Below are 27649 nucleotides of genomic sequence, written 5' to 3' on the forward strand. Positions count from 1 at the left end.
TAAGCACCAATTGGACCGTAAAAGAAAGCTAGGCAAAATATATATTACAAAAGTAGCCATGTGGCCAGTAACATATTGCAGTGGAACTTAACCAACCACTTGGTCATACCAACTCCCTGCACATTTTATCTATGACAATATAATTAACTTGGAGTAAGGCAATAATACTGAACATATAAAAATAAAAAACACTAAATTATAAATCTGCATCATACATGTACATGTAACACTTCTTGCCATGATGCATTTAAAGGCCTTGACCTTTCATCAATAGCTACATGTATCTACAAACCAAGCTGCAGTATTATCAATTATATATACCATATTCAGGAATAAATCTAGACTTTGTACCATGCACATCCATGCAGTAAAAAAAATTTAAATATGACATATTTGTAATGTGTACAAAATTTCAAATCATGTGCTTACTTAAGACTGTTTTTTTCCCCAGAAAAATCATTTTTATTGTGCAAAATGACCCAAAGCATTTAAATTTTAAACACTTCTAACTAAAAATTAAATTACATGTACCAAGAATCGAGCAAAAAAATATTTTCAATTTACTTTTAATGTACTTTTTTTTGTTATAAGTGCCCTTGTTATCTATCTATAAAGATGTAAAAATTCAAAATTTTATGTTTTCAGGATTTAAAACCACAGTGGAGCCCCTTTAAAATTGGAGTAGCAACAAAAAAAAATCATGCTTTAAGTACAACATATATTCAACACATCCTTCAACAAAATTGAGGAAAATTGCTGCATCATAACATCTGTGGCGATTGCGTACTTACATTTTTTGAATTCAGTTAAAGCTTTTCTTTTACATGTCTCAGAGGAGTTACTTCCCTTCTCAGAAATGTTTTTAGTTTTTGCAGTATTGTTTACAGATATACATGTAAGTGTTACAAACAAAACCATCATGATACAACTTTATAAATGTAATCTTCACTACTTTAGGCATCCAATATCCAAAAATATTAATATATACATGTAACCCCAACCCTTTGAATTCAGCAAATGCTATTGCGAATATATATTGTTCAATGTTTTACAGCATTACAAAAAGGAAAGCTTTACCTCGATTTCATTAATTTACAATAAAACATTTCTGATAAATTGAAATCAGAAAGTTCTACATGTAATTTCTAAACTACAAACTTGAAACTGTATCTACAAACAACCAAGGTGATGCAATTAACCCAGTATAAACTAAACTTCATGCAATTTTGTAAAAAGAAATTAAAGTTTATCAACAAAATTATGTTCCTGTGAAAATAAAACAGAAATTTAAAACAACATGCTTGTACAACAACCATTGTTTCTACCTTTCTTTGAAATAAAACCTTTATCCATGAAATCTGAAATAAGTATTCAAATTGGCATATTTAATTTCAAACAAATATGAATTTAATCATGCTAGTAACAATGGGCTATGATGGTAGGTGTTCTGTTAGTAATCAAATCTTCATTAACAATGAATCACTCTCAAAGGACTGAAACAGTAACAATATATAATATTTAGTAACATTTCCTGCAATGGAAGTTCAAAAGGGATAGAAATAACAAAGTGTAATCTTCAGATTTTTTAAAATTTAAACTAAGCAAGGTTTTAAAGTGCCTTGAATTCAAACAATAAAAATATGTGATTCATAGTTTTATAACATAAAAGCCTAAAGGAACCATTCAGAATTGTTAAGAATATTGAATAAGTTGCACAAGTTAAGTCTTTGAATTCCACAATATTAATAAAGCATGTGATGTAAACTGAATGCAATGATAAAAGCCAAAAACCTTAATGGAAGAAACAATCTGCCACAAATGTAAAATTTACTAAATATTTGCTGGCTTTAGGAGTAAACTACCCCCAAACTCCTACTAGCGGACGCCCTGGTAAATATTAGCTGACTCTAGGAGTAAATTACCCCCAAACTCCTACTAACCCCTGGTAAATATTTGCAGACTCTAGGAGAAAATTACCCCCAAACTCCTACTAGCGGACGCCCTGGTAAATATTAGCTGACTCTAGGAGTAAATTACCCCCAAACTCCTACTAACCCCTGGTAAATATTAGCTGACTCTAGGAGTAAATTACCCCCAAACTCCTACTAACCCCTGGTAAATATTTGCAGACTCTAGGAGAAAATTACCCCCAAACACCTACTAACGAACGCCCTGGTAAATCCTGTTGTGATTACCCTTCCATATCATGCACATCATCATATTTATTTGAGAATTCATACCAGAAAGTGAAATACATGTAGTAGTTTATTATTCTGCAGTACTACTCCATAACCTTTGGAAAATAATTAATTTGCCATCAAGAAGTTTGATAATATTATTCATGGGGCATGCTAAATTTTCAAATATTTTAACAATCTTATCTATCCTCATCAATATGAAACTGTCTATTATTAGAATAGAAAAAAGTAAATCAGAAATAAAATTCAAAAGCTACATACCTTTGGACTCGGAGGAGTATGTGATTCTGAAGAATTTATTGACGGTATACCAGCAGCTTCTCTAAACTGTTCAAGATTAACATAATCATCATTATTATCATCTACACTTAATTGTGTTGGCCTATTTACATTACTCGAAACATATTGCACTTTTATATCCTGTGACTGTGAATCAGAATTTTCTGCTTCTGTATTTTCAGGAGCATTAACATTTACATAATCCGACTCATTATCATCTGAGTCAACCGAACCTTTGAATGTTGACATCATGTTGTTTTTAACAGTTTCATTTAAGAGACTATGTGTTTTTATGTGAATGTTATTGCCTACATGTCCTAGTTGTTGTGAAGTCGAGGAGCCACTTACATTTGATAGTATCTCGACATAAGTGGACGGAACATAAAAGGGGCTTTCCGGGGAGTCCGGTCTACAGACCTGCCACCATTCGTTGCCATCAGAATTCAACAGATAAAAAATCTCATCAGTTTTCATCCATACATCAGAATGATCGTCATGATAGTCATAATCATATAGGACTTTCACTCTACGGAAATTATCAGCAGTGAAGTTGGTAGCAGGTTCATCTAGTGCAGCCATTTTTATGCAAATTTCAAGAACCTAGAAATCTGTACATCAATGGAATTACTTCAATATATCTTTGTTCCTCGTTCCGATATTAAAGAATTGCTTTTACATAATAGGAAAATGTAAATTAACGCAAATATGTGACACGGAAGCTTGTTGACAATTTTTTTATTTTGACAGGTGCACATGTATTTTTACACAAACCGTATTTGCAAACTGGTTTTGTCATGATTTTCGTTTACAGTCTAGCAAAAAAGGGGATTATGTTTAAGTTTTATTTGTACAGTGTTAAGGCCATTATCGTTTTGTTTGTACTATGTAAAACAAACTTAAAAACTCCTTAAAATACGGAAGCACTTCTCGATTTTCACCCTGTTCAGCAATGATTATAATAAATAAATTCAAACGAATTATTTTCAAATTCATACAGCAAAGGTAGTTATTAATGTTGATGAATTATTAGCACTTTTATAATAAACAGGGTATATCATATAAATTTTATCAACTTTTAAATTGAATATCAATTAAAATGAAAAAAAGTGAAATTAAATTTCGTTTAATAATTAAATATCAAAGTACTCGAAGTATCAAAGTAAATTATTGAATTTTAAAATTAAAAATCAGAAAGATGGAAAGTGTACATGATGACAGGTGTTTTTCCAACACTTTCCAAGAATATAATGGTGAACATATGCTAAGAGAAGATGGAAGGGTAAGCATGCTTTTTGCAAAACATTAATTGCGAAGTTTTTACCTAAGTGGGACAGTAGTCAACTAGAACCAGTTTTGGATAGGAGTCAGACTATTCTAGAGATTAACAATTCCTCCTTGATGTTACTTCACTGACAGCTCACTCCCTGTTTCTGAGAAGAATAACCTACATATTTGCTGACTGTTCCTCAAAATTTTATTCTTATTAACAGATTATTATTGATAATTTTAATGATTTTTAGGTACTTGTCTACAGATCTCAGGTGAGAAATCTTTTAAGTGTTTTGAAATGTTAACTAAAATGCACAGAGGTCATCATTAGATATACAGATTTTTTTATGACTATTAAAATACTTTGAGTGAAAGTAATAGAAAGAACATCGAAACACGAGGCTATCTGATTTGTACGAGAGGGCGTAGCCCTGAGTATAAATTTGATTGCCGAGTGTTTTGATGTTCTTTCTCTTTTGTATCATGGTCAAAAATAAAATCACGTTCCCTGATGTCACAATATGAAACCCAAGAAAAAAGTAACCAATGAACAAGCATCTGAATATGATATTTCTATCACTATCCCTTTCTCTGTCGTCAATACATGTATGTAAACCCCAGACAATATGAACCAATCAATGGGCATCCTCTGGAGTGCGGGTAACTAATACCTGTACTCCAGTAAAGGCACTGTGCATGTATATGTATACGATTTATCTCTGACACATTTTCAACAGAAAAGTCCCCAAACTATGATACAATAAATAGTTGTAGATTTATATTGTCTTTTTTGTCATTATAGAGATACATATTACATCATCTTGTCAAAGGAATGCAAACAGGCCTTTAAAATAATTATTTTGTCCCATTTTAAATCATTTCACCTTTAACCTTTAACTAAAAATGGCTGTACTTTCTATCAATTATATTATAAATATGCCCCCACTAAATGAGTTGGAGCAATTACTGTGATGGAGTTGTCTGTACATATTAATGTCCTTGTCCAATCAATACATGTAGCTTGAGAAGGAATAAGCCCTGCAGTAACTTGGTAGGGACATAACCCATGGACAGTAGACAACATACGCAGATAACACCTATGGTTAGGTCCAAGGTCACCACAACCTTGATTTCTAAAAGCTTACAAGTCCAGCCAATAACTTGTGGCTTACAGTCATAGGATTTGTTGTGGAGTCAGGTTGATCATGACTTGTAGATCCACCCCTGTTGATTTTGAGGTCAATAGATCATTATATTTAGGTCAAGAACACTTAAAGCTTACCTGATCATTATAACTATAGATAGCTTAAGCCTACAGTCCTAAGATTTGTTGTGGAGATTGATCATGACTGGTACATTTTTGTAGATGACTCCTATTGATTTTGAGGTCAGTAGATCAAAGGTCAAATACACTGTGGCCTTTACCACTTCAAGCTTAACTGACCATTATAACTATATATACATGTAGCTTAATCCTACAGTCCTAAGATTTGTTGTGGAGATTGGTTATGACTAGTAGATGACCAAGAGCTATTGATCGGAGGTCAGTATTTAAAGGTCAATATAACACTTGACTTTAAAAAATTATATATGTAAATATATTATAAAATGTCCTATCCATTAGTAGATTTCTAGTTTTTTCCTAAGTTTACACTTTAACAGATGTAGTGTACCATTGTGAAATCAATTCTTTAAATCATAATGTTTGGTCAAAGACTTTTATTTATATTGTGGGAAATTCTCTTAAATTCAGCGTGGCAATTTAAAAATCTGGAAAGTTTCAATTAATTTTATAACCCAGGCATTCATTTATAAATACATTATTACCTTGCAAAACATCACTACACTTAACGACAAATGTCATATAATTGATGCTTTAGAACTGTGGTAAAGACACATTATTTTGATGGTTATAATACATTTTGTGTATACACTATTGAAAATTCTTAAAAGATTCAAACCTTACCTTCTTTATTTAAGCATTTCTAATTTTTTCAATGTCTCTAGAGGTGCATTATTATCACCTTTACTAGTGATTGATAATTGATAATGTCTTTTTTGATGAAACATTCCAGCTGAAGGATTCATTGAGCAAAAAAATAGAGGCTGAAATAGAGAGATTGTTGGAGAGGTTGTACAGGGGCCTAGGTGATGAAGATGAAGATAGTGTATCTGTATATACTGGAATGGGAGGTGAACCCAGATTTAACATTTAAGTTTTAGTTTAAATTAATTTAAACATATTTATTTTTAGCATGATTATGGTAAAAGCTTCGAAAAGTTATTTACCACTTTCAAGTCTGCTTTCTGGAACTTTTAAGTTCTGATGTCATGCAAGGAAACATATTAGTTTTTTGGTCATGACTGAAATAGGTCTCAAACCCATGTTCCCTGGGTTTAGAGGCAAACACCTTAACCACTAGCCTACCCCTTTGCTTTGAACATTTGTGGCTAGCAGAAATAATGACTTTTGTCTAAATCACAATTATATAGCCAATTGTCAGTCAATCTATGTGCAATCTGACCTGACCCTATAATGTTGGCTGTTCAAGTTTAGATCTTGAGTCCTCATAAAATTATATATAATATACAATACTAGGGGTGGGGGCAAAATCAGCTGTTCATATTGCCAAGGTTATAGTATAGACAAGTCAAAATTTTCCAGAATTTAAATTGAGAATACACATCATGCAAACAAGCTGGGTTACTTATACATATCAATTACACAGGTAAGAAATGCTTTAGATAAAAAACAAGTAAGTGAAAATCAGATTTTGCCGACCCTATAGTATCAAGTTTTTTGCAGGACTAAAGGTATAGAGTAAATATCTGTTTGCTTATGAATGCCTTTCTGCTAAATAGTTTCTGAAAAGCTGAATAAAGCAACATGTCCATTAGACTTAGTGCTAAATTGACACTAAATCACTATTTGCTTTTTATTTGCAATGAATTTTTTATATTATTTATGATTAATTTCAGGAATTTTGAGTTTCACTTTATAACAAGAACTTCATCAATTGATCAATTCCCTATTAAGCATGTAATTACATGATATCAAAACAAAAGGTTTGCAATCTACTGATTTGAGATAGAAGATACACCTAGATACATGTATTAAGTGTACATGTACTGGTGATACAAGTACCTTTGGCATACTGATATTGCCTTAGGTGTACTGGCAGTGATTTTTTCCTTCTTTATTTTGGGTCTGGTAAAAGAACTCTTCCCAATAAAAAATACAGACATTTTTTTCCCGTTTCAAAACCCAAAAATTACAGAATATATAAGCTTGAGATATATTTAACATATATATTTCCTACAAAAATCTTAATTAAAATTAAAAATTTTATTGATAAAGATATAAAACAAAAACAAATATGATATCAATGTGTTTACTTTTTAAAAATAAAATCCCAATTTAAAAAATATCCCACTTTCAGACACCACACAATTTTCCCCAATTAGATAGGACATGGATCATTTCCCCAAATTAAACTGTTATTACCTTTTGGTTTATTGGTATTGCCATTTGGTTTATTGGTATTGCCATTTGGTTTATTGGTATTGCCTTTGTTTTTGGTATTGCCATTTGGTTTATATATGTATTGCCTTTGGGTAAACAAGAATTGCTTTTGGAATAACAAGTATTTCCATGTTTTTGTTTGCTGTCTCGCAGGTGTTGCTCTTTTGCACCTTCATCTTTATTCTACACTGAAACAAGATTTTGGGCAGTTAGAATGTGCTTTAGACTGTATTAGACAACCTCTACGCAAGCTGAAAGGACACAGAATCTCATTTTTGTGTGGTGATGCTGGACCATTGGCTCTAGGAGCGGTTATTTATAACAAACTTGGTAACAGAGCTGCTTCAGAAGACTGTCTGAAAAGGTGTAAACTTGTTATTGTTGTTTTTTCTTTGCATTCAGAATTTTGTGTTTCCTGTTATACAATAGCTGATACATGCTACAAATAAGCCGCGACTTATAAAGGTCACTTCTAAGTTCTTTGTCGATTTGTCTGAAAATTTGTACAAACTACTAGCTTTTCAACAACTAATGGTACAATTTCATCCTAACTTTACAGGAATGATCATTATCAAGTCTAGTTGTGCATATCGTTTTCATTTTCCAGTTCTATGAATTTTGTTAGAGTTATGGCCCTTTAATTATGTTCGTTTTTTTTAAAGTTTTGTCCAGACTTCTTCTCATACTACTAATGCAATTTGAATAAAACATGATTGATCGATTTCTTAAGTAATTGTTTATAATCAATAGATTTTCCAGTTGATGAATTTTGACCGAATTATGGCCCTTAAAAAAAACAACTATTTGGCCTGATAATGATTTTTGTGTCTCCTGCTACACAGAAGCTATCAATCACCTTTCAATACAACTGCTAAATTGGCTATAGTCAGGAGACACATATGATCGCTAATTGCTCTTGTTTATGTATTTATGACAGTCTTTACAGGATTTTTGATAATAGATAAATAATAGAGCTTTTTATCAGAAGAATAGCGAAATGCCTATGTGTCAAGGCTAACTTGGATTCCCGAGATAGCCTCCTAGGACAAAGGATTTTACTTTCTTAGCTTTTGAAATTTTGGTTTAAACATATTTATTTAAGCTCGATTGCGAAACAAGTTCTTGCAACTTATATTAATCACTTTCGAGTCCGCTTCCTGGAACCAACCAGTACTGGTGTCATATGGAGAAACATGGTCGTGACCCGAGTAGGGCTCGAACCCATGATCTCTGGGTTGAGAGGCAGACACCTTAACCACTAGGCCACCGCTCCCCTTTGAAATTTTGAAGTAGTTCAAGATTGTAAACTTTCTCAAAATCTACAACATAAGTCTAAATATGCTTTTGAATGTTGACAACATCATTAGATGATATGGGACTAAAAATTCATTACTTTAGCTTTTATTTTCTCAAAATTATGCTGGTATAGCCAACTATAATCTTTGTTCTTCAAACCCAATTCATGCAGTTACTTAATATCTGCTTACTTATAGAACAGCTAGCAGTACAGACCCTGATTAGACAGCCTGGAGGATGCGGGCTCTTATCTTGGTCAGCACTGCATGCATGGGTAAAATCTGTTACCACTAGCTGGTAAAGGTTTATTATCTGCTTACACTTTATGCATAACTTCTTCCTTATACTGCAATGAATCTCTATAAGGGGTCAATTTGACCAAGTGATTAAAGTAATATATCCATTTGGAATCATTTGCCTCTCAACCCTGTATACTCAAACCCCACCAGAGCTTCAAATTCTTTATATGAGGAAGTTATTGTGTGGTTCTACTTAGGTGCTAACTGTCATGGATTATTTACCCAGATTTACCTGTACAGAAACAACTGGAAAGTGGTCATATGACAAACAGTGTCTGCGACAGTTACACCACAGTCACATGAAACTGAAAATTTTATGATTTTTTTTTGAATATCTATGCATTTTGATGCTGTTTTTTTATGCTCCCCGAAAAATTTCGGGGGAGCATATAGTCGGCGCCTTGTCCGTCTGTCCGTCCGTCCGCACTCACAGGAGAGTAATTATGTGGCTAGAGGGACAATAGGTAACTGTTCTTTCTCTTTGATGTCATTCATTCCGTAATGCTTTTATGTGGCTATTTTCTTTTGTGTGGCTAAAAAGAACAATAGAGAGAACAATAGAGTAGCCACATAATTGCTGTCCTGTGAGAACATCCGTCTGTTTTCTTGTCCGGAGCATAACTTGAAAACCCTTGGAGATAATTTGTTTAAACTTCATACAGTGGTAGAGGGCATTGAGGGGGGAGTGCAGTGTCAAAGAACCATAACTCTATTTTGCCCGGTTTTTGAATTATCTCCCCTTATAGAAAAATCTTGTCCGGGGCATAACTCTAAAACTATAAGAGATATCAACATGAAACTTTGTAGGTGAATAGATCTCAATGGGTAGATGTGCAGTGCATAAGAACAATAACTCTTTTTGTCCTAATTTTGGAGTGACTGCCCTTTGCTAATTTCAACACTTTGAACTTTGTCCGGAACATAACTCTAAAACTATAAGAGATATCAAGATGAAACATTGTAGGTAGATAGATCTCATTGAGTAAAAGTGCTGTGCAAAAGAACCATAACTCTGTTAAGCCTCATTTTTGAATTATCTCCCCTTATAGAAAAATCTTGTCCGGGGCATAACTCTAAAACTATAAGAGATATCAACACGAAACTTTGTAGGTGAATAGATCTCAATGGGTAGATGTGCAGTGCATAAGAACAATAACTCTTTTTGTCCTAATTTTGGAGTTATTGCCCTTTGTTAATTTTAACACTGAACTTTGTCCGGAACATAACTCTAAAATTATAAGAGATATCAAGATGAAACATTGTAGGTAGATAGATCTCATTGAGTAGAAGTGCAGTGCAAAAAATTATAACTCTGTTAAGCCTCATTTTTGAATTATCTCCCCTTTTAGAAAAATCTTGTACTGGACATAGCTGTAAAACTATAAGAGATATCAACATGAAACTTTGTATTTAGATGTATCTCAATGGGTAGATGTGCAGTGCATGAGAATCATAACTCTGCCTTGCCTAATTCTGGAGTTATTGCCATTTGTTTATTTTTACTTTTTTAATTTGTCCGGAACATAACTCGGAAACCATTTGTTTATTTTTACTTTTTTAATTTGTCCGGAACATAACTCGGAAACCATAAGAGATATCAACAAGAAACTTTGTAAGTTGATAGATAACAGTGATTAGAAGTGCAGTGGAAAGAACAGTAACTCTGCCTTTCCTAATTTTGGAATTATTGCACTTTGAACTTTTTCCAAGGACATTACTCTGAACTACAAGAGGTGTATTTTCCTGTGTCCAAAACCTATTCGGGGAGCATCACCCGGCTCAAACCGGGCTCTTGTTTTAAATTAGATAATACTAGTTTAATACATTTAATACATAGGTAAATGCACTTGCATGTTGATTTATTTATAGGCTGATAGGATTACAGAATGCTGTGTGTACAGATCCGTCCCTACCAGATGAGTTACTGTATGGTCGTGCAGGCTACCTGTATGCCTTGCTGTTTGTAAGAACACATCTAGGCAATGACAGTATTAATACCGATGTGATTCACAGGGTAGGCAATTCATTCATTTGTGTGACGAATCAGCTTGTCCTTCTTGATAGATTTGTAAGGCTGTATCAATACTCACCTAAATTTTTGTAATGGACTTACCCTGCTGTGCATTTAGAACTGTCCATTGTAATCTTAAAGAGTTACAATATAAAATTACTGAAAAAAAATAAGCAAAGAAGAGTCTGGTCAGACTGCATGGCTTTACTCTATACTTGTGACATAGCCATGTTATTAATATATACAGAATTTATTGTATTTCAATAAAAGAGGATCCTTAAGAGATACGTTCTCAAAACTGTTCTTGGAAGCAACCAGTTTTAAGCACTGAGTGTAAGTTCCCAGCTTGAGCTAAAAACCTGACTGGGACCAGCAATCCTTAGATTACTAGTCTGATGCTTTAACCACTTGGCCACATAACAAGGCCCGTAATTGTGGCTTTTAGTGAACTAATGCAGTATAATTTTATTTTTAATGAAGACTATGTACAGAACTAGGAAAAGTGGTGTTTGCCTCTTATCTCAGGAATCATGAGTTTGAGACACACTGGGGTTATAACAATGTTTTATCAATGAATGTTTTATCATATTACACTTACGGTACTTTGACTAGATTCAGGATGTAAATAAGGAAGGGTTTCACAATAGTGCTAAAAAAAGTTGAAACTAAGATATTGTCTACTTTAATGATAAAGTAATGGTTTATATTCACTATTTGTATGTTCAGTGAACAGATTGGCTGGAAGTTTTTTGATGTAATGTAGAACTGTCCCTATCCATTGAAAGTGTAATTTTTTGCAATATAAACAGACGTCTTTTTTATTTTTATTTCAGGTTTACAAATGTATTATAGATTCTGGAATCAGTATGTCACAACAGGAGCGTTGGCAACATCCATTGATGTATGCCTGGCACGAGAAACATTATCTTGGGGCAGCTCATGGCCTTGCAGGAATCTTCTATGTTCTTATGCTTGTAACTATCATTTATTATATTTCTAATGATAAAACATTCTCACTTATTCTGATACAATTTGTAATATACATGTACCTTCATGGGAAATTTTAGAACATTGATATTTAAAATAGTAATATTCTTATATTATCAGTATTTTTAATTTAAATAAAGAGATAAAAAAAAAACATGTTCTATAGAATAGACCAGTGGTCATTTTGTATGAAAATATATAAATTTAAGTCAATGAATATGTTTAATACATGTTTATTCTTAATTCTTTAGATATATATTTTTATAAACATTTTGACTATGTATGAAATACAATATATTATGCAATCGGTCTGTTTTGATTAAAATACAAATGTACAAACTTAATAGCAAAAATTAAAATTTCTTTTAAGATTTATTATATTGACTTATGGAAAATAAATCTTATATGTTTAATAAATTTACAGTCATCGAAGTAGTACCTTGGCCTTCCAATTACAGCTACTAGGCTGTTATGTTTTTATCTATTTTTGGTATAGCATGTCAGTTGCGTCATGACATTATTAAGTGGTTGTGGCCAAATTTCTATATCAGAGTACGCAAAGACAATAAAAGCGGCTTATGAGCAAACTTGGTGTTTATAAGAACTAAATATTTTCATTTAAAATCTAGTGACAATATACTCGATATAGGAAACAAGGGTGCCATAGTCACAAAATACGCCCGTTTACGAAAGCTTTAGATGGAGATGGGGGCATTATGGATAAGTGTTATCTAGCAAGCAAGTTTTTATCCTTGGCACTGTGTTGTTAAATGAACCTTAAAACAAATCAGTAGGGAAGATAAAAAGTACATGTAATTGTAATTTAATAACTAAAAAATTCTGATTTAAGATTTTATTCTAGGGAAATACATTTCATTACAATTCTTAATCTTTGAATGAGCTGAACTGATATTTACTTGAAAATTAAAATGTAATTAAATTTCTATGAGAAAGTATTTACATTTGATAAGGTAATTACTGTATGATCTTTATGAACAAATACCAAGTCTACAGAACACCATAGTTATCACAGTTAAGAATCTTGACCAATGAATGAAACATGTGTAAATAAATGTTACATTCTTTAGAACATACTCAAGTCCAAGAAAGAGGATTATTTTATGCCCTTTGATTAAATTCTATTTTTAGAATTGAAAGTGAAAGTAGATCAAGGGGAGTAATTGTGTAAGTCATTTATGAAAAAAGTAATAACTTTGTTGTTGCCCTTTGATTAAATTCTATTTACAAAATCTGGATATTTCATCATCTTTAGTGACCTTGACCTTGTATATATTGACCTAAATTATATGTATCACAGCCATAGTCTTGATAATGACCATTTGTGTTACAATCCCTCAATAAATGATGACTAAATGGTCCATATACACATCTTCATATTTTTATCTGAACTTTGACCTCTATGTGTGACCTTGACCTTGGCCACAAGGACCTGAATCTTGCACGCGACACTCCGCCTCACAATGGTGAACATTTGTGCCAAGTAATATTGAAATCCCTCTATACATGTGGAAGTTTTGCTCCGGACAAGCATTTTTCGATGACCTCTAAGTGTGACCTTGACCTTTGACCTGGTTCATGTGCGCGACACTGCTCCTCATAGTGGTGAACATTTCTATGAAGTTTCATTAAAATCCCTCCATACATGTACGAGATATGCTCCGGACAAAATTGGACGCCGCCCGCCCGCCCGCCCGCCAGGGGCGTTCCCATAATATGTCCCGTTTTTCAAACGGGCGTATAAAAAAGATACATTTAGGGGCTTTAAGGTACATAAAGCTTGAATGTAACGTATATATGTTGTTTATGCTAATTAATGATTTTAAAGAACATATTAAAATTACCATAAAAATAGGTGCAAGATGAATCTCTGAAGAAACATGTAGAAGATCTGATTCGACCCAGTATAGAGTATATGCTCACACTCAGATTTCCATCTGGAAATTGTCCATCATCTATTGGAAGTTCCACTGGTGATAAACTTGTACATTGGTGTCATGGTGCACCAGGCTGGATACACATGTTTATCTCAGCTTACAAGGTAAAGTTCAAAACTGTTTTCCCCCAGCTGATAAATCGTAAGTAGGATATTTAATTTATATTGTCCGTCAGTCTTTTCGTCCCAGATCCTTATCTTAGATCTGGATAATCCAGTTTTAATCAAATGTTGCATGAATGTGTATTGAAATCAGACTCTAAAATACTGTCAAAAGCTACCCATCAGTTTTGGGGTGACAATGCTTCATTTTTTAAAATTTCTATTTTGAGTCATATTTTAGAACTAGCCGGCTAGATTGTAATGAAACTCATCATGATTGTTTATAAAACAGTTATTATTTGATAAGAAGCTACAGATATTATGTATTTTACAAGTACTACATTTACTTTTGTAATTTACCATTCTAGATTGTAATTTTAAAAACATGTATGATGGGTACTTACAATGAGCATATCCCAGGTATATTTTGGATATATATTCTATTTGTAAAGTGTTCAAAATATGTCGGTTCTTCAAGGGTATATTTAAATTTCACAGTTCTTTTATGATATGGAAAATATTTTCAGTTGTTTGGAGAAGACAGATACCTACAAGCAGCGAAAGCTTGTGCTGATGTGATCTGGTCACGTGGACTGTTAAAGAAGGGGTTTGGGCTTTGTCACGGGATTTCGGGCAATGCCTACGCTTTTCTTGCCATGTATAAACTTACCGATGATCAGGCTTATCTCTACAAGGCTTATAAGGTTCGTACCAGCTCAGATAGATTTATTACATCGTGATGTGACTTCCTAAACTTTTTCTCATCATTTTTATTATAAAATTATAACAAGAACCATGCTAAACATGGCAAGTTTTAATACTTGTTAGCCTGATAAATAGAAAGGGTAACAATTCAGTGAATACAAATTTAGATGTTCAAATAGTATTGTGTATATACAAGAGGAAATATTTATATTTCATATCCATATATAGTGTACTTAACTTTGCCACTGCAGGAGGAAACATTATTAATTATCACATCCAGTTCATTATTATTCTTTATTCTTTTTGCAAAATGCTTAAGTAAAAACTTGTTGTTGTCCTGTCTTGTCAATGTATCTATGTTTCTCTAATGAGGCAAATTTTCAAGTTTTTTTCCTTATTTATGCTGGCAGTTTGCAACGGTGATGATGGAAAGAAATGTAAGAGTTAGAGTTCCTGATCATCCTTACTCGCTATTTGAAGGTAACGTTTTACTTGCTTCCTCAATATATAATCTCGGACATCTAGTCTAATGTTTATTTGTCTCCCAACACTGATTTAGAAATCATGTGGGATCAGTAGTCAGTCACTTACATAGAAATTGATAATTCCTGGTTAGTTTTATAAGGAAGCTGGTTTTAAGGATAGACAGTCAAGATATGACAAAAATAATGTGGTAGAAACATTGTTAATTGGTAGAAAAACATCAGCATGTTCTTTACTGGTGGATCAGTCTTTTATCATACACAGTGTACATTTTTTTTAATGATGTGACTGCAACTGATCAATTAAAAAAAGACATTGAAAATTCTTAAAACACATCATGTGAACAGTGAAAACAGGGCAAGTACTTTTACAGAAACCATGAACTGTCAGAACACATGTTGGGTACACCAGACTGGTATAAGCACTGAAATATTGATACTAAACACAGTAACATCCCATTATGTTTTTATATATCTGCATCAATTTAATTTATTTTCAGGTCTAGCTGGAACTATCTACTTTCTAGCTGATTTACTTCATCCAAAGAATGCCAAGTTTCCAGCATTTGACTTGCCATAAAATTAACTGTATTGTAAGCTGAACTTGCTCTTTGAGTAGCTGTAGGAATGCAAAGTTTAGAAAATACCACCTTTTGTTTTCAACACAACTCTATGATTGTGTCTTTATTCATCTTGAAGAAAAAAGAAGTATTGCTTAAGGGAAAGAAAAGGACATTACAGCATGTCTTAATGACTGCATGGAAGTGATAGAATAAGGTTTCATTGTGTTTTATGATAACTTAACAATTACACAAGTTTTATTTTCAATTGAACAATATATACATTAGACTAAGAAATATTTGTGGTTCCAATGAAATGGAAGTTTTCAAAGTAGATAAAGAACATGTACTGGATTCCAGTAAAAAAAAATGACTTTGAAAACAAGCATTTAATTTTGTGTTACGCTTTCCTTTGCCAAAAAAAAATCCTTTGTTACACTGTATATTTTTTCAAAGAAATTGAATTTAGGTTTGTAGCTACAATTTAGATTGGAAAAAATTCAGTGTTCCATTATCAACTGCAAAAAAAATGTGTCTATCAGTTTGTTTGTTTTGGGACACATGTATTGTTTGTGTTAGGTATGAAATAATGTTGTGTGACAGTGCCATTGTTGACTTTTTTGTGAAGACTAATTTTTATTTATTGATTTACATTGATGTTATGTATTAAATTTATTTATTTATTATGTTTATGATTTTTCTGTTTATGAATTTATAGTCTTGATAAAATGTAAATGTTTACTTTGGTTCCTTTTTCTAAACCCTTTCATGACTTTGTTCTGTCCAGTATTATTTTAAGGGTTGTAATATGACTAAGGTGGTTAATTCAAGTACTTATATGGTCTTTTGACACATGGATTAGATTTGAAAGTAGAAGTGAGGTGGAGAACTGCAACTCTCCCTTCCCTAATTTTGGAGTTATTGCCCTTTGTTCATTTTTACACTTTGAACTTTGTCCAGGACATAACTTGTGAACTATAAAAGGTATCAGCTTGAAACTTTGTAGGTAGATACATCTGAGTGAGAAAAAGTGCAGTGCAAAAGCCATTTTCTGACAAGCCAGTGTCTGGGGTATTTGGCATTTGTGACAAGCTCTAGTTTTGTACTCTAGTTGCATATTGCAACATTTTTATCAATGTTATATATAAAGCACTGGAGAGCTTAGTCTTTGTTTTTAGATAAATTAACACTACTAACAATGATAATAAGAAGTACATAATATTTTAAGAAACAAATGCAATGTTCTTTTCTTTTTCTTCTTTAACTTCATCCTAATTAATTGTATTTGTTTCAAAACATCTTAAAACAAAAAAATTGGCCTGCAGATATCTTGTTTACAAACAACATGTAGTGAAGTTCTCACAAAACTTGGCTGAATGAATACTGGTCATACAAAACAATCTTATTAATTTCTGGCTCAAATTAACACTATGCAAGTAAAATTAATACAACTGTACTTTTAGTCAATAATGCCTTGGTAGATATCCTCAAGTAATCTTCGGTAGATCTTTAAACACATGGAACTGCCTTTAAAAAAAAATTATTAAAAACTTCTTCAGACTAATAGAAGACTTCTGAAAACGAGCATGTGGTTATATCAGTGTCTGTCAAATCCTACACCCATAATATGTAACTTTTTAATCAACTTTTCATTTTCTTCTCTCTCCTGAAACAAAGAGCACATCAAATTAACTTAACCGATACTATGCTGAACCTGCTAAATCTTTTAGTCATGTACTCACCATTCTTATAATGGGAACAGTCTCTTAGTTGTTTAAGATGAATATTTAAAAATAACAAGAGGGCCATGATGGCCCTGAGGTCGCTCACCTGTATATAGGCCCCCCCCCCCAACCCCCCCAATGTTGCAGGGCCAATTTAACCCAAGGCCTTTTATTTGCACAAACTTGGTAGACACCCATAAGAAGATGTTTCATGCTAAACATCTAAGCTCTAGCTCATTGGGCTTTTTAAAAGAAGATTTTTTTAAAGTTTTTACTATACACATATAGTTAAAAACATGACACCCCTGAGGCCGGGCCAGTTTTGACCCCAGGGCTTTTATTTGAACAAACTTTGTAGACACTTACTAGAAGATGTTTCATGCTTAATATCTAAACTCTAACTATTTGAGTTTTTTCAAAGAAGATTTTAAGTTTTTGCTAACATTATAAAGAAAATCAATGACCCCCGGGGCGGGGCCAATTTTGACCCCAGGTCTTTTATTTAAACAAACTTTGTAGACACTCACTAAAAGATGTTTCATGCTTAATATCTTAACTCTAGCTATTTGGGTTTTTTCAAAGAAGATTTTTTAAGTTTTTGCTATAATACACATATAAGGAAAATCAATGACCCCCCGGGCGGTGCCAATTTTGACCCCCGGGCTTTTATTTCAACAAACTTGGTAGACACCTATTAGAACATGTTTGATGCTAAATATCTTAGCCATAGCTCTTTGAGTTCTTTAAAAGAAGATTTTTTAAGTTTTTACTATATGCATATAGGGAAAATCAATGACCCCCCGGCGCAGGGCCAATTTTGACCCCAGGGCTTTTATTTGAACAAACTTGGTAGACACTTATTAGAACATGTTTCATGCTAAATATCTTAGCTCTAACTCTTTTGGTTCTTTAAAAGAAGATTTTTTAAGTTTTTACTATATGCATATAGGGAAAATCAATGACCCCCTGGGGCGGTGCCAATTTTGACCCCAGGGCTTTTATTTGAACAAATTTGGTAGACACCCATTAGAACATGTTTAATGCTCAATATCTTAGCTATAGCTCTTTGTGTTCTTTAAAAAAAGATTTTTTAAGTTTTTACTATATGCATATAGGGAAAATCAATGACCCCCGGGGCGGGGCCAATTTTGACCCCAGGGCTTTTATTTGAACAAACTTGATAGACACCCATTAGAACATGTTTCATGCTAAATATATTAGCTCTAGCTCTTTGGGTTCTTTAAAAGAAGATTTTTTAACTTTTTACTATATGCATATAGGGAAAATCAATGACCCCCCGGGGCGGGGCCAATTTTGACCCCAGGGCTTTTATTTGAACAAACTTGGTAGACACTCACTAGAAGATGTTTCATGCCAAATATCTAAGCTCTAGCTCTTACGGTTTTTTAAAAGAAGATATTCAAAGTTTTTTCTTTCGGTTGCCATGGCAACCAGAGTTCTGCATGGAATTAAATTCTTTGAACAATTTTTAAAGGTGACCACCAAAGGAACATTCCTGTGAAGTTTGGATGAAATTGGCTTAGTGGTTTATGAGGAGATGTCATTTAAAGAGAAAGTTTACGGACGACGGACGGACGGACGACGGACACCGGACGAAAAGCGATCACAAAAGCTCACCCTGTCACTTTGACAGGTGAGCTAAAAATACAAAACTTAAAACTTGTTGGAGAGATAACCTGCTAACACTTCATACATTTAATTTCTTTATCCACCCCACCCCCAACAAACAAACAAGCATGTTTACATTTATGAATATAACAGGAAGACAAACTCTTAAAACAAAATTTGATAAACTTTCTCATGTGCAAAACCTGCCTTTTACAAAGCTACCATTAAGAACAGCTTGAAAATCTATCTAAAAAATGGTGTATAAATTTTAACCTGACTTAATTCAGCTTGTAGGACAACCATGTCTTTCTTTGCAGTACCTAGTCTTCTTTTCTGATGAATCGTTAAAGAGCTGAAAAACAACACCAACAAATAATTACACAAGTGTCAACTTCAAAGATTTTGACCAGTTTTAAAGTAACAATGCCGAAAAAGATTTGTTTACCATATGTAAAGCTTTTTCATAATAGTTAATACCACACTTACAGTAACAATTTTGAAATATTAAACATACGAGGCATTCCTGTCTTTAATTCTAGGGTAATTATTGTTGAGCAGAATGTTTTAAATAAACTCTCTTTTAAAAAAGACAAACAAAAAAAACTGTTGTTGCAAACCATGAGAAACCATGAACTTTGACTTGCATCAAAGGCATGGTTTGGTTACTATAGAAAGGATGTTACAAGAATATGAAAACATTAACATACTTTCTCATATTTTCAGTGAGTCCAATTATTTAAAAAAGCATCCATTATTGAGTGACAAAGATATGGCCAGATCAATGTACTATTTTCAAGTAAAACCTTCACCTTTTAAACTTTATAAATTGTCGACCCACATGTTTTACTAATGTGCCACAGAATGCCTAGTTATTTCAATATCCATTCATAAATGACAGAATTGATGACTGGATATAACCATCAATGTACTATTTAGTGTGACCTTGATCTTTAAGCTACAGACTCATCACAAATTGTTTTAACATACCAGATATTTAAGCCAAGTTACTACAAAATCTGTCACTGAATGACAAAACAAGAGCGATCAGTGATCACATGTGTCGCCTCATGATGGCCAATTTCATGTTGGGACAAGATTTGTGACAGACGGACAGATAGACAGACAGTGCACAACTAGACTTGGTACTGATCATTCCTGTAAAGTTTGGATAAAATTGCACCAGTAGTTTATGAGAAGTCAGGACAAGCTTTTGTGTATCTGGCAACACACAAAAAACACCTTTTTATCAAAGGGCCATAACTCAGCCAAAAAGCATTCAACCGTAAAACCCGTGCAATATGCGCAAGAACTTGAGCTACAGATCAATCCTGTAAAGTTTCATTGTAATTGCAATAGTGGTATAAGAGAAGTAGTCCGGACAAACTTTAAAAATAAAAATTATTAAAGGGCCATAACTCTGACAAAAATCATTGAACCTGAAAATGCTGACAATATGCACAACTAGACTTGGTACTGATTATTCCTGTAAAGTTTGGATGAAATTGCACCAGTAGTTTATGAGGAGTAAGTAAGTAAGTAAGTAAGTAAGTAAGTAACGACTTTATTTTATGAGGCTAACACATTCAGTTTCCCGATCTTCCATGCGGGCCTCAGTATATACAAAACAACATAAAATACAATCACAATCAACATTTAGACAACATAATATGTACATTAAACATCATATCAATACAATAAATAAGTAAACACTTTTTTCTTCTTACATAGAGAAGTGACATTTTCATAACTTCAGCATGGAAAGTATATGTTTTTGAAACAATATGTACAAACAATTAGTTAGAAAATTGCCACTGGATATAGGAGGATTGAAATTTCCTCAGGGTATCAGAATTTCGAATATGGATTGGTATGCTGTTCCATACCACAGGACCAGAGTAATTAAATGATTTTCTAAAAAATTCTGTTTTTGGTTTGGGTACAGTTAGTTTTTCATTTTGTATAGATCTTAAGTTAAAGTCATGTTTGTCATTTATTGTTTGGAATTTATTTTTCATATAAATAGGAAAGGATGGTTCATTTATAGATTTATACATGAGGATTGCCTTTTTGTACATAATTCTTTGATCAAAGGACATCCAATTTAATTCTTTAAATAGAATATTTGATGGGGTATCAAAACTTTTGTCTAAAATAATTCTTGCAGCTCTTTTTTGAAAGTTCACAATTTGCGAAAGTAATTCACTACTGCAGTTTCCCCAAATAGTGCAACAGTAGTCAATATGTGGCAAAATATAAGCATTAAAAAAAGAGTTTTCTGGAGTGGAGATCAAGGTACTGTTTGATTCTAAGAAGCAAATAGAGCTGTGAATTGCATTTTTTAATAATATTTTGAATTTGTGTTTTCCATTTAAGATTTTTGTCAACCTGGACTCCTAGCAGTTTTTCAGTGTCTGTAAATTCTATCTCTTTGTTTTGAAGGTGCAGAGTAGATGAAGCAGTATTTTTTGATTTAGTATTTTTTAAAGAGAAATTTATGGCCTTAGTTTTTTGTGCATTTAATATCATTGCATTTTGCCTACACCATGTGCTAACACTATCAAGATCAGTTTGAAGATTATAATTCATTTCCGTTAAAGTACTTCCAGTAGAAGTAAGGGAAGTGTCGTCTGCAAACATATCGGTAGTTGACTGTTTAACATGAAGATGGATGTCATTTATGTATATCAAAAATAGTAGGGGCCCAAGGACTGAGCCCTGAGGCACTCCTGAGACAACTTCAGCTGGTTCAGATAAAACACCAGACACATTTACTTTTTGTGACCTGTCTGATAGATAAGATCTTATCCAATCTATAGTATGTGAAGAGAAATTATAGAAAAGTAGTTTTTCTAGAAAAATTTGGTGGTTTACTAAATCAAAGGCTTTTGATAAGTCTAGAAAAACAGTTCCGACAAGTTTGCCATCATTCAGAGCACTGATCCAATTATCAATTATATTTGTAAGAGCTGTCTCACATGAATGATGTGCCCTGAAACCTGATTGAGCAGTGTAAAGTAAATGGTTTGTTTCTAAATAGAGCTTTAAGTGGTCTGATACATGTTTTTCAATTATTTTAGAGATAAGGGGAAGTACTGAAATTGGTCTGTAATTATTTTTGTCTCCCTTTGGTCCTTTTTTGTAAATTGGTGTTACCTTTGACTGTTTTAGCTGAGTTGGAAATTTTCCACTTTTTATGCTTAGATTTATAATACTACATAGAGGTTTACTTATGACATCAGCTGCTGTTTTTAGGAATTTTGCACCAATACCATCTAGGCCTGTTGCTTTTGTGGCGTCTAGACTATTGAGTTTCTGATTTACATAGCTTAAGTCAACAAAGGGTATTTCATATTTATTTGACTGATTTGAAATTTTGGATTTAACAGATTCTTGTAAAGCAGTTTTCAATTCATATGATAATCCTTCTGATACATTTTCAGCTTTTTCAAATACACTTGCAAAGAAAGTATTAAAGGTTTCTGCTGTTAATTTGGGATCAGTTATCGGTAAACCATTCTCATCATTTATGTAAGAATTTTGTTGAACATTTGTTTTGCCTGATAGGTTTTTCAAGTTTTTCCAAAGTTTTTTAGGATTTTTCTTATTTGAGTTTATTTCATAATGAAAGAAATCTTTTTTTGCTGTATGAATAAGTTTTTTCACTTTTAATTTCCAATATTTGAAGTCATCAACATTATTTTTCTTTTTTGCATAGTCCCTGTTATGTATTGCATTAGCTATATCCTCATTGAACCAATCAGCTTGGTTTTTATGCTTAACTCGTTTTTGTTTGTATGGAGCATGTATATTGAGAGTTTCCAAAAATAATTTATTAAAAGTGTCTAAAGCGTCATCTGGATCATTAAACATATCAATAAGGGACCATGGTTGTTTTGACAGATCATCTAGAAATTTATCAGCGTTGAAGTTCTTTAAGTACCTGTATTTGATTGTAAAATGAATTGGACCTTTATTAACATTTTTGATAGTTTGTTTTGTGAAAATTATTGGAAAGTGGTCACTAATAGAAAGTATAGGGACAGTAATGTATGATATATTTTGTGATTGATTACTATAGACATGATCAATAATAGTTGATGATGTTGATGTAACTCTTGTAGGTTGTGTTATAAGTTGTGACAGATTAAATGTATTAATAATATTATTCCATGCTGAGTTATTTGAACCTGTAGTTCCAAAATTATAGTTAAAATCTCCAAAAAGAATTATTTCTTTGTTTTCAACAAATATTTTTTCAAGAATTTCTTCAATGTTATCATTCCATGAAGTTAATGACGAAGGTGGCCTATAAATGTAGCCTATCAAAAAGGGTTTTTGCTTTTCAAGTTTCATTTCGAGCCATATTGATTCAGTATTTTCAGATTGTAAATCAGATCTTAGTTCACATGGCAATGAATTTTTAACAAACAAAACAAGTCCACCACCATTTGATTTTCTGTCACGTCTAAAGAGTTGATAATTATTTAAAGATATCTCTGAGTCATCAAAAACATCACTTAGGAAAGTTTCTTGTAGGCCTAGTATGTCAATGTCTGGATATTTGTCAACTAAATTTTTGATTTCATTTATTTTAGGATACAGGTAGTGAATGTTTAAATGAAAAAAGTTAATTCCTTTTTTGTCGAATATTACTTCACTCAAAGTTTGAAGAGGCAAATCTGTTCTTTCATCATAATCCATAGAATTTTGATTTTCAGAAATAGTTTTAATATGTTTTGTTATCCTTTCATTTTGATTTGTAATGTTCAGTACAGTTTCATCACGGTTTTCATTTAATAAAACTGGTGTGGTCTCATCCATGTTGTCCTTGGCCAGGGATTCCATGGTCCCTGATACATTCGGAATCTTTGATGGGGATGTTGATGTCGCCGAGCATTTCCATGCCAGATGTTGGCATTCCGAAAATTTACACTTTCTCTAGAGAAATTGTTTTCTTGTTTTCCGGAATTGTTGGTATTAATCCCAAGGATTTTTCTAATGCCTGCATTAATTTGCCTTCCCAATATAGCTGAACCTTCTTTATTCAGTTGTACTTCATCATAGTAGAGATTCTGATTTACCTTATCATATTTCATGAATGCGCTTGTATTATCTAGGAAGAGGAATCCTTTGTTCTTGCAAAGCTTTTCTAGTAGATTATTTGCTTCATCAATATTTTTTCTTGATAATAAATCTCTCCTTTTTGGCAGAATGGATGATACAGCTATTTTCACATTGTGGTTTGCTGATTGTATGGAAGTAGCTAGGTCAGTAAAATCTTCACATATGGACTGAGGAGAGTTCGCATTTGAGATGTTTTTTATGCCTGTGTGTAGGACGATTATATCAGCTTCTTTTGTCTGTGTTTTATTGTGAGTTATTATCTTATTTATGTCCTGAATGGTTGCTTCACTGGTTGATTGGAGTAGTCCGGACAAGTTTTGTGACGGACGGACAGACGGACGACAGAGAAGTGATCCCTATATGTCACCACTACTCCGTAGAGGCGACACAAAAAATGACCTATCATGACTTTTGAAGTATGAACCTGACCTTTGGGCTGCTGAGCTAAATTTTGTTCATTACATATATAATCTTAATAGGCAGCATATTTATGCATAATTTTCCATGAAGCACAAAAGAAGACACATCATGTTTGACATACAAGAGTGACCTTGAACTTTAACCTGGATACTTTACCCCTATTTGTGACACATCATCATGTCATACATATGTATGCCAAATTAATTTGAAATCTATCAAGAAAAGACAGAATTGCAATTTTATGAAAAAATTCATAACATGAATAGTATACAAGTGTGACCTTGACGTTTGAGGTAGAGACCTGATCCTCCACATGGTCATAATATGTCTAACACATTTGTGCATCATAATTTTTTAATCCATCCAGGAATGACAGATTTGTTGGTCAGACACAAACATCAGTGTACTTATATAAAAATTCATATGAGTCGTGTCATGACAAAACCAACATAGTGCGTCTGCAACCAGCATGGATCCAGACCAGCCTGCGCATCCACGCAGTCTGATCAGGATCCATGCTGTTCACTTACCAACTCTAGTAGAGAAACTGATAGCGAACAGCATGGATCCTGATCAAACTGCACGGATGCGCAGGCTGGTCTGGATCCATGCTGGTCGCAAACCCATTATGTTGGTTTTGTCATGACACGGCTCATATCATGAGTTAGACCTTTAGCTTTGAGGCAGGAACCTTATTCTTGTATGGGGCACTTCATCATTATGACTAACACATTTATGCATAATTATTTTTCAATCCAACTGGGAATGACAGAATTGTTGATAAGACACGAACATCGGGGCATTTTTTATCACAAATTTCCTTTGAAGACAGAGTGTGACTTTGACCCTTGAGCTTCAGACCAAGATCTTGCTCATGACACATTGCCTCAATGTGCTACAAATTTATACAAAATTATTTAAAATCCATCCATAAAGGACAAAGTGATGGACCAGATGGATGGAAGGACGGAATTTACAAAAAACTATGTGCCTCCCCTTTTTGGGGTGCATGAAAAAAATCAAGCTTTTTATTCAAAATTGGGCAGCGAAAGTGGTTATGTAATTTCATAACAAAACTTGGAATTAAGATTCACTGATTTTTTTGAATGTATGTACAGTGATAGCTAGATTCAACATTACTTACAAAAGTATCATAAATGTTGTAATTAGAACGGGTTCTGAGACCAGGTATCCTAGTAGCGATGTCATCCAGGCCGACTGGTGAGACTTGAACCTTGTGTATGCTCTGGTAGGTTTCTCTGAGCCAAATGGACCACAATAGGCACCAGGCTTGGCAGTCTGTCCTAGATTGACTATATCTGAACTGAAATCATAAATTTATTTAAGGAAATATTTCACTAAAAAAACAAATTTATTTTACAAGTACCTTAAATCTCACAATTATCTGTTTATTTTTCACTAAAAGTTCCAATTATGTAATCAACATCTGTACATTAATCCTTAAGTTTCTGACAGACAATTGTCTGAGCTGTCAAATGAAAACAATGCATAGGAACAGATATTTACGATAAATACATGTATTTTGTTTCTTAGTGTAACCCATATTAACCATTTCACTGCCATAGGGACGGCTTATGCCGTCCCTGTTATTTTTGGCGTATTTGCCATATGGACGGCTTTAGCCGTTTCTATAATAATAATACTAATAATAATAAATTATTAATAATAAAAATAACAAGAATTTGTAACAGAGTTACCAACGTCCCCCGCCCTGGGAGTTTTATATGAAGCATTAAATTGTGCTATTTCAAAAGATTGAGGTATGGATCTCAGGACATTCAGTCCAAAATTATGATCAATGCTAGATCTGCAAATGTAACAATAAATTTGTTAAAAAAAATAAAATGAAACACGGAATTTAAAAATCTATCATGTTAAGCTTTGACCTCTAAGTGTGACCTTGACCTTGGAGGTAGGGGAGCAGGTGTTGTGCATGACATAACGTCTTATTATTGAGACTATTTGTGCCAAGTATTTTCAAAATCCCTTGAACTATGAAGAAGTTATAGATTGGACACAAAATATACCCTATAACAGACTACGTAAATCTTTGACCTCTAAGTGTGACCTTGACCTTGGAGGTAGGGATGCAGGTGTTGCGCATGACACATCCTCTTATTATAGTGACTATTTGTGCGAAGTATTTTCAAAATCCTTTGATCTATGAAAAAGTTATAGACCGGACACAAAATATACCCTGTAACAGACTATGTAAGTATTTGACCTCCAAGTGTGACCTTGACCTTGGAGGTAGGTGACGGGTTTTTGCGCATGACACATCATCTGATTATTGTGCACAATTATGGCAAGTATTTACAAAAGTCCTTCATAGATAAGAAAGTTATGGACCGGACACGACATATACCCTCAATTAGACAAGTTGACCTTGAATGAGCAAGTACGACCTTGACCCCAAAGGTACGGGTCTGGTTGTTGCACATGACACATCGTCTTATTATAACAAACATTTGTGCCAAGTTATCTCAAATTCCTTTGATAAATGACAAAGTTATGGACCGGACACCAAATATACCCTGTAACAGACTATGTTAATATTTGACCTCCAAGTGTGACCTTGACCTTGAAGGTAGGTGACTGTTTTTTGCGCATGACACATCGTCTGATTATTGTGAACAATTATGGCAAGTATTTACAAAATCCCTTCATAGATAAGAAAGTTATGGACCGGACACGACATATACCCTCAAATAGACAATGTTAACCTTGAATGAGCAAGTACGACCTTGACCCTGAAGGTAAGGGTCTGGTTGTTGCGCATGACACATAGTCTTATTATAACAAACATTTGTGCCAAGTAATTTCAAATTCCTTTGATAAATGACAAAGTTATGGACCGGATACGAAATATACCCTGTAACAGACTATGTTAATATTTGACCTCCAAGTGTGACCTTGACCTTGAAGGTAGGTGACTGGTTGTTGCGCATGACACATCGTCTGATTATTGTGAACAATTAGGGCAAGTATTTACAAAATCCCTTCATAGATAAGAAAGTTATGGACCGGACACAACATATACCCTCAAATAGGCAATGTTGACCTTGA

At 33.3% G+C, this 27649-nt stretch overlaps 3 protein-coding genes across 3 annotated transcripts in view; 1 reads left to right on the plus strand and 2 right to left on the minus strand.

The window, feature by feature from the left end:
* Positions 1 to 3056, minus strand: part of LOC132758431 (rho GTPase-activating protein 12-like) — a gene marked incomplete at its 3' end in the record, with an annotated part of 37102 nt that extends 34046 nt beyond the window's left edge. Inside the window, 2 exon segments of the mRNA XM_060750105.1 lie at positions 1326 to 1358; positions 2460 to 3056. Coding sequence (XP_060606088.1) covers positions 1326 to 1358; positions 2460 to 3056 — 630 coding nt within the window.
* A 484-nt stretch (positions 3057 to 3540) lies between these two features.
* LOC132758415 (lanC-like protein 2) lies at positions 3541 to 16406 on the plus strand. Its single transcript, XM_060750087.1, has 9 exons — positions 3541 to 3756; positions 5822 to 5939; positions 7423 to 7633; positions 10734 to 10878; positions 11709 to 11849; positions 13736 to 13921; positions 14446 to 14622; positions 15034 to 15103; positions 15606 to 16406. Exons 1-9 carry the CDS (start codon positions 3673 to 3675, stop codon positions 15683 to 15685), a joined length of 1212 nt encoding a protein of 403 aa, XP_060606070.1. The 5' UTR covers positions 3541 to 3672; the 3' UTR covers positions 15686 to 16406.
* A 22-nt stretch (positions 16407 to 16428) lies between these two features.
* The window catches only part of LOC132758416 (transmembrane channel-like protein 7), a 32226-nt gene continuing 21005 nt past the window's right edge, over positions 16429 to 27649 (minus strand). The window contains exons 17-19 of the mRNA XM_060750088.1: positions 25707 to 25886; positions 19292 to 19370; positions 16429 to 17331 (exon numbers count right to left, since the gene is read on the minus strand). Of these exons, the coding sequence (XP_060606071.1) occupies positions 17263 to 17331; positions 19292 to 19370; positions 25707 to 25886 (328 nt within the window). The 3' untranslated portion in view covers positions 16429 to 17262. The remainder of the gene's footprint in view (positions 17332 to 19291; positions 19371 to 25706; positions 25887 to 27649) is intronic.

Source organism: Ruditapes philippinarum, unplaced genomic scaffold (assembly GCF_026571515.1).
Source record: "Ruditapes philippinarum isolate M1 unplaced genomic scaffold, ASM2657151v2 ctg644_1_1_1_1, whole genome shotgun sequence".
Taxonomy (NCBI): domain Eukaryota; kingdom Metazoa; phylum Mollusca; class Bivalvia; order Venerida; family Veneridae; genus Ruditapes; species Ruditapes philippinarum.